We start from the raw sequence: 13,896 nt of genomic DNA on the forward strand, positions 1-13,896 counted from the left end.
ACTGGAGTGTCAGCCTGTCTGTGAGTTCAGTGTCCTGACATGGGGTTGGGAGCTCACAACCTTCTGAGTCGGAGGTGGAGAGCGTTACCGACCAAGCCAGGCTGACATGCGACACCCACCCACACTCCCTACCCATCTGTTGGAACACTACAGAGGTTCAATTTACGGTGCATTTATATTGCGTTCCTGGTGTGTTCAGTGATGACTTTATGCAATGTGTACGCTATTCCTCATGTACCGTTTTTCAGATGGTATTGACCGTATCAAAGGGTCCAGTGCTTTCCAATGCTCTGTCGCACGTTAACTTGTCTCTAAAAGTTGAATAAAAGGGTTTTGAGTTCATACACCTATCCCCTCTCTTTGGAATGTTTTATTTGGAAGCGAGTTTTCCCCCAGTTCTTAAAAGAAACTGGCTTCTAGTTAAATACGAATTTTCCACAGTTCTGACTTTTTTATATATATATATATATATATATGTGTGTTCTATATACATATTATATATATGCATGTCATATATATATGGGTGTATCTTATATATATGTGTATGTCATATATATGTGTGTCATATATATGTGTGTGTATGTCATATATATATATGTGTGTGTGTATCATATATATATGTTATATATAAATCCTTGCATTCTGGCCTTCTTCTGTGCTGTAAATTTCTGAATTTATCCCACGTCTCTCTCTGCTCCTGGTCTGGCTCTCCCTTGCTGGGTTGCTGTTGCACGTGTGAGCCCTACCTCTATGACCTACTAACCGCACAACGACCTGTCCACTCCCTCCACTCAGCAGGCTCCACGTCCCCGCCCTGCCCGCTCCCCCATCGGCGGGTGGGCCTTTAGCCTTTCTACCTCCACCCTTTGTAACTCCATCCCACAGTCCCTTCGCCCCGCCCTCTCCCTTTCCTCCTTCAAGGCCCGTCTCAAGACCCTCCTCTTCGGCCACCCTCCCTAACCCCACCCTCCCTGCCCTCCACCCCTCCTGATCCCAACCCTCAGCTTGGGTCCAAATCCCTGACTGTCCACGACCTTGGGACGTCCTCCCGACATGAAAGGTGCTGTACCAATGTAATTTGTTGTTGCCAAATTGCTCTACTGGAGTCTTACATTTCGAGGTATAGAGGGTCCGGGGCGGGAGGGGGGGGGGGCGGTGGGGGGTGGGGAGTGAGTCACTGTAGACACTGGGAGAGTTTCTCTTTTCCAATAGTGCCGCAGGATCATTGAAGTCCACCTGAACAGGCACGGACGGGCCTCGGTTTAACTTCTCATTAAGGAGGCATCTCTGGCAGCGCTCTCTCCAGCATGAATTGGCTCCTGAGTTCGCATACAAAATACTCAGTCAGGACACTTGTTTGGCTCTCTGCGGCGGTCTCACGAGTCAGGTTCCTCAACCACTCGAGACGGCAGTATTCCAAGGCACTGCTGATGTCAGCCCAGCCCGTCTCATATGCAGGAAATCTTCCCACTCTGCTCTTGTTAACCAGATAAGCCCTAACAGGAGGGTGGTCCTAGCTGGACGAGCAGCGGGAAAGCTTATCAATGGCAACCTACGTGGTTTTAGCTAAATAGACTCCAGCAGTTACCCCAAGATACACTCTGGGGTCCCCAAGCCTTGGCTCTTGCCAACCTGCGCCTAATACTTTCTGAAATTACTACGACAATAACAATTTGGATTTATATAGCGCTCTCCATGCCGGACGGCGTCTCAGAGCGCTTTACAGTTTCAGATCCCGGGACCGAGCCAGGGGGAGGGGTGGGAAAGTGACCGAAGGCACGGTCGAAAAGAAAGGTCTTCAGCAGAGACCTGAAAATTGGAAGGGAGGGAGCGAGATGAAGGGAGTGAGGAAGGCAGTTCCAGAGCCTCGGGGCGTAATGGCTGAAGGAACGGCCGCCGAAGGTGGAGTGGAGGACTCGGGGGACAAGGAGGAGGTCAGACCCGGAGGAACGAAGGCAACGGGTACTGTGCTGAGGAGAGAGGAGGTCAGAGAGGTGGTGGGGGGGGGGTGCAGAGGAGTGCAGGGACTTGAAGGTGAGCAGGATGCATCCCTCTAGGGAGAGAGGGAGTGCGCAGTCCATTCCAACAATCTATCTCTGGCATTCCCATGTGTAGGTGGGAGACGTGGAATTCTCAGTTTGGTTTGGAGACTCTTAAGCAACGGCGATGGGTTTCTGCACGTGTCAGACACCCGGCTCAGCCCCCAAAAAATCCTCAACACAAAATTTCGCAGGAAGTTCTTGAAGATATTGATTTAAACATTGTAGGATATCGCCATCTCGTGGCAACATCAGACACCAACACCCACCTTCAAAAGAACACATGAAGCAGGCCCTCCAGCCCATTCGATCTCATCCCACCATTCCCACCATCCTCCCATCACAACTTGGAGCTATTGTTAAGAGGGTCCCAGGGTCCTGGCCTCGGCCACAGTAACCCCTTTAGATAAGGTAAATTAAAACGCAAACGGTCACCCAATTTGGGGCAACCAGGGCTGATCACACACACCATCCATAATAATAATAACAAACCTTGCATTCGATATTGCGCCTTATTACATCGTTGAGAATATACTGTAAAGTGAATTGACTGTACCAAAGATGAAAGCCAATTGCGCACAGCAGTGTCCCACAAACAGTTATGGATTGATTGAGTGACCAAGTTATTTATTTTGATAATAATAATAATCGTTGCATCTGATATAGCGCTTTGCACGTCTCCTAGATATCTCAAAGCGCTTCACAAAATATGCTGTAAAGTGCATTGATCGTATATTCGTGGGCAAAAAGCAGCAGCCAATTGCGCACAGCAACGTCCCCGCAAACAGTCGTGGATTGAAAATGACTAATTTTTTTTATTGTTTTTTTTTGGAGGGATTATTGTTAGGCGTGTGGAGCGAGGAAACTTGCCCAAGGTTTCGCCCTGCCCGGGAAACAAACCCATATGCTCTCGCTTGCGAGGCGAGTGCTCTAACCACAGAGCTACAGGAATCTACAATTGCAAGTAACTAAAACAGTGGGATCAGCGGCTTTTACATTTTCCGAGTTTCCGCTAATGATGTGTTTCATTGGCCTTGAGACTTTGAGCGGTGGTCAGTCTGGTTATGTGATCCTCTTAAATTTTAAGATGGTTCCTGTGCCTCACTGAAGATGAGGAGGTGCCTAAGACTTGGATTTGTAGGGACTGACCGATGAGTCCTTCAGATGTCTTTGAATGTCTTCAACGGGAAGCAGCCCTCCAGGTAGATCTCGCTGATCCAGTCTTTGTATTTAATATTGGTTCTTTGTCTGTGGGTAATCTGATAAAACACAAGCAAAGGGCACACACAAATAGGTTGTTACTCTTCCCGGGTCATAAAATAATAATGATCCTTGCATTTGATACAGCGCTTTCACGTCTTCCTCCCCCTTCCCCCGTCCCCCCGGCTCGGTCCCGGGATCCGTTACTGTGAAGCGCTCTGAGATGCCGTCCGGCATGGAGGGCGCTATATAAATCCAAGTTGTTGTTGTTGTCAGGGACGCTGTATCAAGTGCAAAGATCATTAATATTATCATCAATATTATTGTAGGCAAGACGAACACCACCAACAACAAATTACATTTATACAACACTTTTCACATCGGAGAGATGTCTCAAGGCGCTTGACAGCTTAGCTAGGGTTCCTGCCAACCTGCGCCTAATACTCTCCGGAATTAGGTAACCAGGATGCATGCTTCCAGGGAGAGAGAGTGGTCATTCCGTTCGAATAATCTATCTCTGGGATTTCCATGTGTCGGTGGGATACGTGGAATTCTCAGCTTGGTTTGGATACTCTTAAGCACGGTGCTGGGTTTCCGCGTGTGTCAGACACCCCGGCCAAAATCTTCCAGCTCACAAACCTTCTCCCTGATCATCTCCTTGGGCAGCGAGATTCCCTTGGTTCCGATGAAAACCCAGTTTCCGCTGGATTTCAGTTGCTGTATTTGGCTGCTGCCCAACAGCCTTATGTAATTCCTGGCTGCCTTCGAGAGCCTTGGAGCAAAAAGAGAAGAAATGAACGAGAGGGGGTCAAAACCTCACTTCACATCAGGAATTACTGCCCAATAAACATGCTCAACGAAGCGTAAAACTGATTGCGTGTCAAAATAATAATTCTTGCATCTAATAATAGACGCCTATAACTTTGGGAGGACGTCTCAAAGCGCTTCACAGGATTTACTGTGAAATACAGTGACTGCGTGTTTTGGAGGCAAATGCAGCAGCCAGTTTGCGCACAGCAATGTCCCACAAACAGCCGTGGAGTGCGTTTAATTGGGGGAGTTGTTGACCAGGACATCGTGACAAGATCTTTGACATCCACCTGAACAAGAGGACGGGACTTTGGTTTAATGTCTCATCCGAAGGACGGCACCGCTGACAATGCAATACCACCCCCCTCCCCCAGCGCTGCATTGGAGCGTCAGCTTAGACTATGTGATTCCAAGTCCCGAAGTGGGGGCTCGAACCCACAACCTTCTGCCTCAGAGGCGAGTGTGCTACCACTGTGCCAGGCTGACATGTCTGTTGTCTTGCTTATAAGACCAAACAGCAATACATAAGAGAGCCCGATATCTGCACTTATTGGGCTAATGGAGTGCGGAGTTGATAATAATCCTTGCATTCGATTCAAGACGTCTCAAAGCGCTTCACAGAATACACTGTAAAGTGTAGTGACTGTGTATTTTTTGTCCGAAATATTTGTTCTATGGTAAGTACACTCACTGAGTGGAGCCATCGTTGGACATAACCATCAGGATCACTGACCTACTCGGAGCTCTTTTCAGAAATGTAACCAGAGGTCCCGAGTTATCTGCCAGTGAAAGCCAAAGACTTAGATTTAGAGAGAGGTCCTGGTGAAACCTTAATAATAACAATAATAATCCTTGCATTTGATGTGGCTCCTTATCACATCGTTGAGGCGTCTCAGAAGCGCTTCACGCAATGTATTGCAAAGTGGAGTGATTGTGTATTTTGTGGACGAAACGCGGCAGCTAACTGAGCAGAGCAGCGTCCCACAAACAGCCATGGACCAATTTGATTTGGCGGGAGTTGTTGGCCAGGACACCGGGAGAGAGAAACTGCCTCCTCTTTTCAAATAGCGCCGCGGGATCATTTAACATCTGCCTGAACAGGCAGGACCATAGTTTAATGTCTCATCTGAAGGTCGGCAGCTCTGATAATGCAACATCTCCCCAGCGCTGCATTGGAGCGTCAGCTTAGACTATGCGATTCCAAGTCCTTATGTTGGGCTTGAACCCATAACCTTCTGACTCAGAGGTGAGAGAACGCTACCAGTGAGCCAGGCTGACAGGTGTGGTGTTGATACTAAAGGGTCCATCTTACCTTCGTCCCACATGTTGAAATATTTGGTGTGTAGAGGTTGTCCTGATTTAGCTGAAAGGCAAAATCGGAGGGCGACAGGATTAAAGACACCGTTTGAATTTTAATGAATAAAATTACTCTCACGAAAGTTATCGGGACGTCCTACTGATATAAAAAGTGTGCTATAAGTGCAAATTTGTATTGTAACCAGCTAAAACTACATAGCTTGCCATTGACAGGATTGACTTAAAGGGGACCTTTAACTGACTTTTACCCAAATGCCATTTTCCCAGATCTTGACCCATGTTGGCGTCCTTTGCCCATGTCAACATGGGTTAACAACAACAACGACGAGGGTTAACATTAGCCAGAGTTAACATTAAGCCTTTGCTGTGTCCGAATGAAAACTCACCATCCAGGACAGCCACGTTCATCCCTCCGCCAATGTTGCTCTTTACTTCACCCATGACCCTGAAAGGCATTCACACAAGGAATGGAATACGTTATTATTAATAATAATCATTGTTGCATTTGGTGTAGTGCCTTATCACATCATTGAGATGTCTCCAAGTGCTTCACAGAATATGCATTTTGTGTATTTTGTGGGTGAAACGTGGCAGCCAATTGCGCACAGCCATGTCCCACAAACACTCGTGGATTGAGTGACTAAATTAATAATATTGTTTTTTTTTGGAAGGATTATTACCTCTGGAGAGCGATCTGCCAATCGACTAACAACGAGTTTCCAACTTACTGCTAAGTAAACAGAGGCATGAGGAGTAAGGAAACTTGCCTAAGGTTTTGCCCTGCCCAGGAATTAAACCTGGGTTCTCTCGCTTTCAAGTTCTCTAACCAGACCATCAACAAAGGAAAAGCAAGCAGAGTGTTTCAGAGATTTTTTTTTAATTGTACCCAAAGGCAGTATAAGATTTATTTTATAATTATATATATATTAGCTTTCAACCAAAGGATCCAATATGGAATGTAGATTGTCGCACAGACAGACATTTCATCTTTATCTACACTCATCTGGGAGGACTCCTTTTGGGAGGACTCCTTTTGGGAGGACTCAGTGGGAGGACTCGGTGCTTTAAAAATGTAATATTGTTGCCGCGACTTAGCTTCGTTTGTGTTCTGTATTTTGTTCCCGCCGCTTGTCTACATGGGTGCTCTGTGACCCAAGATGCCACAGCGCCATAGTCAGCCGGCGCAGCACCAGGGGTAACTGCAGTGCGTGCGTACATACATACGTGCTCTGTGACGCACGATGTCACAGGGCCACTTTGGCTCGGCGCCCATAACTAGAATGATAAACCCAAAGCTGCAAATAGCTCATGAACGAGAGGAGATACCCAAAAATAAATATGCCCATGTCACTCCCACTTGCAAGACTTTTCTGATGAGGTATAAATCATGTCTCTACGTCAATCGGATATTGAGATCCTTTTTGAAGCACAGACAGACATTGCTGGTTTACTAGTATAGATAAATATTTAGGTCTTAGGTTATTGAGAATGGGAACACCCCCCACCTCCCCCCAAAAAAATTCTGCTTCAATTGGGTTCCAGCATTGAATGACAGTTAAAATGAGTTATAATAATCCTTGCATTTGATACAGCGCTTTTCACGTCTTCGAGACGTCTCAAAGCGCTTCACAGGATATACTGTAACGTGAATTGACTGTATATTTTGTGGGCGAAACGCGGCAGCCAATTGCGCACAAATGGCCATGGATTGAAGTGACCAAATTATTTTTTTTTTCTTGAAGAATTATCATCAGGCGTGTGGATTAAGGAAACTTGCCCAAGGTTTCGCCCTGCCGGGAATCGAACCCAGGTCTCTCACTTGCAAGGCGAGCGCTCTAACCGCTGAGCTACAGGACTCCAAATCTTCTAACTCACACTTTGCTCTGGAAGCAAATCTCCGGAGACTTGACTTGTGCAACGCCACTCAGCAGCAGGAAAGGAGCCATTCCTTTGGAGCATGACACGGAGTGGCTACAGTTGTGTTCGACTGGACGTCGATCTGCGAAGATCGGAACAGAACGTGCTGGGGAAGAGGAAGACGATAAGAAACACCGCTAATTTGTCCCTCAATTTACCAACCTGCCTGATTAATGGGGTCAGCCTGGTTCAGTCGGGTACACACTCAGCTCTGAGTCAGAGTGGTCGTGGGTTTAATTGAGGGATTATTGGCCAGAGAGAAACCCCCTTCTCTTTTCGAATAGTAGCGTGGGATCTTAAACATCCACCTGAACAGGCAGATGGGGTTTAACGTTTCATCCGAAGGACAGCATCTCTGATAATGCAACACCACACCCACCCCCACCCCGCCTCCCCCCCCCCCAGCACTGCATTGGAGTGTCAGTTTAGACTATGTGATTTCAAATCCCGACTTGGGGCTTGAACCCACAACTTTCTCACTCAGAGGCAAGACCACTGAGCCAGTCTTTCTTTCACACACACACATACACACACACACACACACATACACGCTCACGCACACACTCGCGCACACACAGCGTCACTATACTGTATAGCACGTGAAGCACTTTGTGAGTAGTTCCTGATGCGAAAGGTGCCGGGCAACATATCAATAATAATAATAATAAGTTTGTCCTGATTTAACTGAAAGGCAGAATCGGAGGGCGACAGGATTAATAATAATATATTATAATAATCCTTGCATTTGATATAGTGCTTTTCACGTTTTCTCGACGTCTCAAAGCGCTTCACAGAATAGACTGCCAAGTGAATTGACCGTATAATGGTGGGCGAAACGCGGCAGCCACTTGTGCACAGCAGTGTCCCACAAACAGTCGTGGACTAAAAATGACCAATTTATTATTGTTTTTGTTTTGGAGGGATTATTATTAGGCTCTGTGTGGAGTAAGGAAACTTGCCCAAGGTTTCACCCTCTACCTGGAATTGAACCCAGGTGACTTGCTTGCAAGGCGAGTGCTCTAACCACTGAGCTAATCAGTGTCCCACAAATAAGTTTTTAAATTTATGTTTACCCCTGGAAAGCAATCTGCCAATCAACTATCAACCGGGTACCTTCTTACTGCTGGATAAACAGAGGCGTGAGGAGTAAGGAAAGTTTCCTAAGGTTTTGTCCCGCCTGGGATTGAACCCTCTTGTGTGGACAGCACTTAGGCTGAACAAAGTATAGTTCCACCATACATCTTTTATAATCGATTTGCCACAGGCAGGATAAAAATATACAATATTTCCTTTCTCACATCCGCGGAGCAATTATCTCACATAAAAAGAATAATAAAATACAATCTGCAGAATTGTTATTACACCTACAGGCCTTGGCAAACCTTGAGCATGTTTGTTTCTTTACTCGATAATAATCCCTCAAGAAAAAAAGCAATAATAAAAATAATAAATTGGTCGTGGCTGTTTGTGGGACACTGCTGTGCGCAATTGGCTGCCACGTTTCGCCCACAAATATACAGTCAATTCACTTTACTGTACAACCTGTGAAGCGCTTTGAGACGTCGAGAAGATGTAAAAAGCGCTATATCAAATGCAAGCATTATTACGATTATTTTATTATTACAGATTCGTTATAGAAAAACACTTTAACACAATACTGATTAAGACATGAATTTGTTATGAAAAAACCTCTTCGACTACCTCATTGTTAATGCAACACTTAATTAGAACATGAATTTGTTATGGACAAACATCTTCAACAACCTTCAGCTTTAATATACAAGTCATCTTGACTTTTTTCTAGTTACATTATTATTTTTAACCATTAATCAAAGGGGTGCCTATTCATCATAAGCATTTCTTAACCATTGATTAAAATAATGATTTTGACTGCATGCGAGCGTGCTAACTACTACAAGTCCCCCACATGTTAGACTTATTGTTATCTTAAAGGGGCTTCGAGATCAACTAAAATGGGCCACTTGGACGCGGAAAGCCGTGAGTAGGGACCTACCATTTAGAATTTGTTCCTTTGCTATTTTCCATATCTTGTTTGCAGTCTGGGAGAGAGTGCCGCTGTACACCACATCTGCAGCCAGCTTACCCGCGTACCACGAGACAGCAAGGGCAATGGCAAGAAAAACGCAGAATTTCTTATGAGAAGCTGCTTGGGGAACAATAAGAGAATCGTACATCAACAGGCTGGACATGAGAGAGAGAGAGAGATATTTCCTCTCCAGAGAGAGAGAGAGACTCAGTCTGACCACATTGGTGTCCTATAGAGTAGTGGGTAGCCCGCTCACCACACAAACAAGAGGACTCCTCGGGCAGGGGGAAACCTGAGGCAAGTTTCCTTACCCCACACGCCTCTGTTTGCTTAGCAGAAAGTAGGAATCCGGTTATATTAATCGATTGGCGGATTGCATTCCAGAGGTAATAATCCGTAAAAAAAAACCTCAATTGGCTGCTGAGTTTCGCCCAGAGAAAAAAATATGCAGTCAATCCTCTTCACGGTGTGAAGCTCTTTGAGATGTCTCAACGATGTGATAATGTGTTGTGTTGAATGCAAGGATTACTATTAAATTGCAATTGTATGAACAGTACTGAAAAATGGGGTTGTGGGGTAGCACCTGTTCCGATGGACAGAGCTACAGCTCGCAGACGAGGAGCTTGATAGTTTGAATTCAAATCCTTGCTATGCTCCTCTGTCGGGTGGGTCGGTAATGCAGAGCAACATAGATTGAAGATAATTGGCATGAGAGCCAGAAGGGAAACAAAGAGAAATGTTTTCAGTCACGAGTGTTGTTATGAGCTGGAATGCACTGACTGAAAGGGTGGTGGGAGCAAATTCGCTAGTTGCTTTCAAAAGGGAATTAAGATAGGTATGTCAAATGCAAAAATGTGCAGGGCTATGGGGTAAGAGTGGGGGAGTGAGACAAGTTGAATGCTCTTTCACAGAGCCGGCACAGGTACTTTGGCTGTCAGATTCTGACTCCTTTACCCCTCTATTCCCTTCTCCTACACCCTTTATTGGCCTCTCCTACACTCATCTATTCTCTTCACCTACACCCTTTATTCACCTCTCCTATATCCCTCTATTCCCCTCTCCTATAGCCATCTATTCCCTTCTCTTTCATGATAATGTATCAAGCTTCCACTCAAATACGTTGATGCTTTCTGCTTCAACTAATCACTTAACAAGATATATTAATAATAATAATCCTCGCATTTGATATAGCGCCTTGTCATCTTGTTGAAAGTCTCAAAGCGCTTCACAGGATATACTGTAAAGTGAATTGACTGTATTTGGGTGAATTCACTTTGTGGTGAAATGCGGCAGCCAATTGCACACAGCAGCGTCCCACAATTAGTCGTGGATTGAGTGACTACATTTTTTTCAAGGGATTATTATCCCCAGAAGCCGAGTTCCTGCACACTGCTAGGTAACCATAGGGGTGTGGAATAAGGAAACTTACCGAGGGTTTTGCCCGGACCGGGGATCAAACCCGGGTCCTCTCGCTTGCGAGGTGAGCGTGCTAACCAATATGCTACAGGACTCATTTTCTGTTTCTACCTACCTGCCCGTACCTACCTACCTGCCCGTACCCTCTGTTCCTCTGGCTCCGGTCTGCTCCACATCCCCCGTCCTAACCGCCCAACCATCGGTGGCCGGGCCTTCAGCCTCTCAGCCCTGAGGCTCTGGAACTCTATCCCCAGTGCCTTCGCCGCTTCCTCCCTTTCCTCCTTCAAGGCCGGTCTCAAGACCTTTCTCTTTGACCGAGTCTTCGGCTCCCCTCTCGACTTTCTACCCCCTCCTCACTCCCCCACTTCCCTCCCCTCACCCTGACCATTTCCCCACTGCTCGGGTCCTGACCCAACTGTCCAGCGCCTTGGGACGTCCTCTCGACGTGAAAGGCGCTCTATAAATAGAATCTTGTTGTTGTTTTCTTCACCCAAAGGGGTGCGAAGATGTAGAACTCTGAAAGCTGTGGTGGTGGAATTTGTAGAGGCTGTTTAACAAATTTGTTCAGCAGAGCAATTTAAGGTCAGATCCCTCCCTAAAATCAAACAGGGGGAACAGGTCTGATTGGGCTGTTCCCCAATACACTGAATTGTAGTTTTTAAAACCTATCACAAATCTTAATCCAATGTTCAAAACATTCTCAATCCATGGCTGTTTGTGGGACACTGCTGTGTGCAATTGGTTGCCATGTTTCGCCCACAAAATATACAGTCAATACACTTTATAATAACAAAAACAGAAGTTGTTGGGAACACTCTGCGGATCAGGCAGCATCTATGGAGAGAGGAAAGTGAGTCAACGTTTATACTGAGAGGGGAATATATTGAATATATATATATTCGTCAGAACTCAATATATTCCCCTCTCAGTATATTCTGTGAAGCGCTTTGAGATGTCTCGAAGACGTGATAAGGAGCTATATCAAATGCAAGGATTATTAATTATTAATAATTAATATTATTGCATGTGCTTGTGAAGTTAGCACTGAGGGAATCAAAGCGTTGGAACAAAGGACTTTGCCAAGGTTTTTTTTAAAAACAAACAAATAATCAAATTTACGTATTAGTCCTTTCTAAACAACACGATGACTGGAACTCGGGAAAGTTGAAAGAGAGGTTAGATTTGAGATCGTAAAAGTGAGACATCTGCAAAGTGACCAGTCATGAAACTGACACAGACACATACACACACACATACATACACACGCACATACATTCGCAAGAATTGACACTCACAATCTCCTTACCTTCCCCTGGTTGTTTCAATTGCATTTTCGCCTCTCTGTGTGTATCTCTCTCTCTCTCCCTCACATACACACACACACATCTGAGGATACTGCAGCACGTTTATACATCACAAAGGTTGTTCGCAGTCTGGAACAGGGTGTGTTTGTATTGCATTTCATATCCTGGACACATTTACCCTCAAGCATTTTTACTTTGTGAAAAGATGAAGAATGCTTACAACAAGCCTTTCACGTTGGGAAGACGTCGCAAAGTGCTTTTGCTGGAATTTACTTTAAAATACAGTACCTTTGTGTTTTGTGGCCGAATTCAGTAACCCCCCCGCACCCCACCCCCGCTAAAAATTCCACCGCCCCCCCCAAAAAAAGACCTTCCACTTTGGCCGTTGTTGGTGGTGGTGGTGAGTCCATGACGAGAGGGTATAAGGTAGCCAGTGACGGATCTGAGAAGAACCTCTTCGCGCAGAGTGAGAAGGTGGAACTCACGGCTGGAATCTGTAGTTTAAAGCAAAAAAGCATCAACGTGTTTAAGAGAAAACAATAGAGGGGTACAGGAGAGCTCACATGGAGTTTAAACACTGGTACACACTAGTTGGGACAAATGGCCTATGTATCTCCATGCAAACGCCAATCCAACGATCCACCAATCCAGCACTCTATCTGAATGCAGCCAGGAATACAACCTCCTAACCCAGAGGCGAGCACATCCAGATCAAGTCGGCCGCTTGAGGCCAACTTCCCGTTGAAGCATGTGCCTTCTTGGCTTACGGTAGCCCCATGAAGACCATTTATTGTTATTGAGACACCAAAGTGAAGGGGTCGAGTGTCACGGCGCAAAACAACATCGAAATCAGAGGGAAAAGAGGTGGAGGTGGGGGAATGGAGAGGGAGGATGAGATAATAATAAAAAGAGAGATGTTGGTTGGGTGATTCCCAGCTCAGGAGTGAAAACGTGTGGATCAGTGGAAGAGGGAAGACCCAAGACCGAGGGTTTTCTGGATCCATTCAAATTTTCAAGACTGAGGTGGATAGATTTTTGTTAGGTCAGGTTATCAAGGGACATGGGGCAAAGTGGGAAATTGGAGTTGAGATACTGATCAGCCGTGATCCAACAGAATAGCACAACATGCTTGAAGGGCTGAATGGCCTCTCCTGTTCCTATGTTGAGTTGGATGAGGCGCTATAATCAAATGCAAGGATTATTATTATTATTATTACACCCCTCCATCAGCTTCATCACATTTTTTTGGGGGGGTTAGCCGGGTGTCTGACACCATGCTTAAGAATATCCAAACCAAACTGATCTCCATGCATCCCGCCTACACATGGAGATCCCAGAGATAGGTTGTTGGAATGGAATGCGTACTCTCTCTCCCTGGAGGGACGCATCCTGCTCACCTAATTCCGGAAAGTATTAGGAGCAGGTTGGCAAGAGCCAAGGCTTGGGGGGAACCCAGAGTTTGCGTTGGAGTAACTGCTGGAGTCTAACCAGCTAAAACCGCATAGCTTTCCATTGAGAGCGCTGTCTGGCAGGCTTTCCCGATGCTTGTCCAGCCAGGACTACCCCTACCCGTTCGGGCTTTGGCTTACAGGATTAACAGGAGCCAAGTGGGAGGATCCCCTGCCCATCACATAACAACCTGGACAACAATTCCTGGAGATTCCTTCTCGCACGTGTAAACCCAAACTCCCCCTCTTCCCAACTATCCCCCCGCCCCGCCTGCAAAAACAAACACACATGTACACCCATCCATATCCTTGCTGAGAGCAGCTGATTAACATGAGTGGAGTCCTGTAGCTCAGTGGTTAGAGCACTCGCTTTGCAAGTGAGAGACCTGAGTTCAATT

General features: G+C 45.9%; 1 protein-coding gene across 6 annotated transcripts; it reads right to left on the reverse strand.

Moving 5' to 3' along the window:
• Window positions 1–2,941: 2,941 nt before the first annotated feature.
• On the reverse strand, window positions 2,942–12,175 carry LOC103187300 (FAM3 metabolism regulating signaling molecule B). Of its 6 annotated transcripts, none has more exons than XM_007906732.2 (8): window positions 12,053–12,175; window positions 9,298–9,447; window positions 7,242–7,389; window positions 5,753–5,811; window positions 5,362–5,412; window positions 4,741–4,828; window positions 3,879–4,011; window positions 2,942–3,298 (listed from the first exon to the last, which is right to left on the reverse strand). In XM_007906732.2, exons 1-8 carry the CDS (start codon window positions 12,075–12,077, stop codon window positions 3,200–3,202), a joined length of 753 nt encoding a protein of 250 aa, XP_007904923.2. In that variant the 5' UTR covers window positions 12,078–12,175; the 3' UTR covers window positions 2,942–3,199. The 6 variants fall into 6 exon arrangements, with proteins under 6 accessions (XP_007904923.2, XP_042190419.1, XP_042190422.1 ...); XM_042334485.1 differs by having other exon boundaries at window positions 9,298–9,450; XM_042334488.1 differs by lacking the exon at window positions 9,298–9,447.
• Between the last annotated feature and the right edge of the window lie 1,721 nt (window positions 12,176–13,896).

Source organism: Callorhinchus milii, unplaced genomic scaffold, assembly GCF_018977255.1.
Source record: "Callorhinchus milii isolate IMCB2004 unplaced genomic scaffold, IMCB_Cmil_1.0 Scaffold4, whole genome shotgun sequence".
Lineage (NCBI taxonomy): Eukaryota > Metazoa > Chordata > Chondrichthyes > Chimaeriformes > Callorhinchidae > Callorhinchus > Callorhinchus milii.

What these genes read in the sequence shown, in the direction of transcription:
- LOC103187300 (XM_042334484.1), bottom strand. Translation starts at nt 9,493, where the DNA reads ATGTCCAGCCTGTTGATGTACGATTCTCTTATTGTTCCCCAAGCAGCT. An exon ending in AAAGGAACAAATTCTAAATG is followed by an intron (nt 7,390 to 9,297) that starts GTAGGTCCCTAC and finishes CCTCTTCCCCAG; the next exon opens with CACGTTCTGTTCCGATCTTC. An exon ending in GAACGTGGCTGTCCTGGATG is followed by an intron (nt 5,413 to 5,752) that starts GTGAGTTTTCAT and finishes TTTGCCTTTCAG; the next exon opens with CTAAATCAGGACAACCTCTA.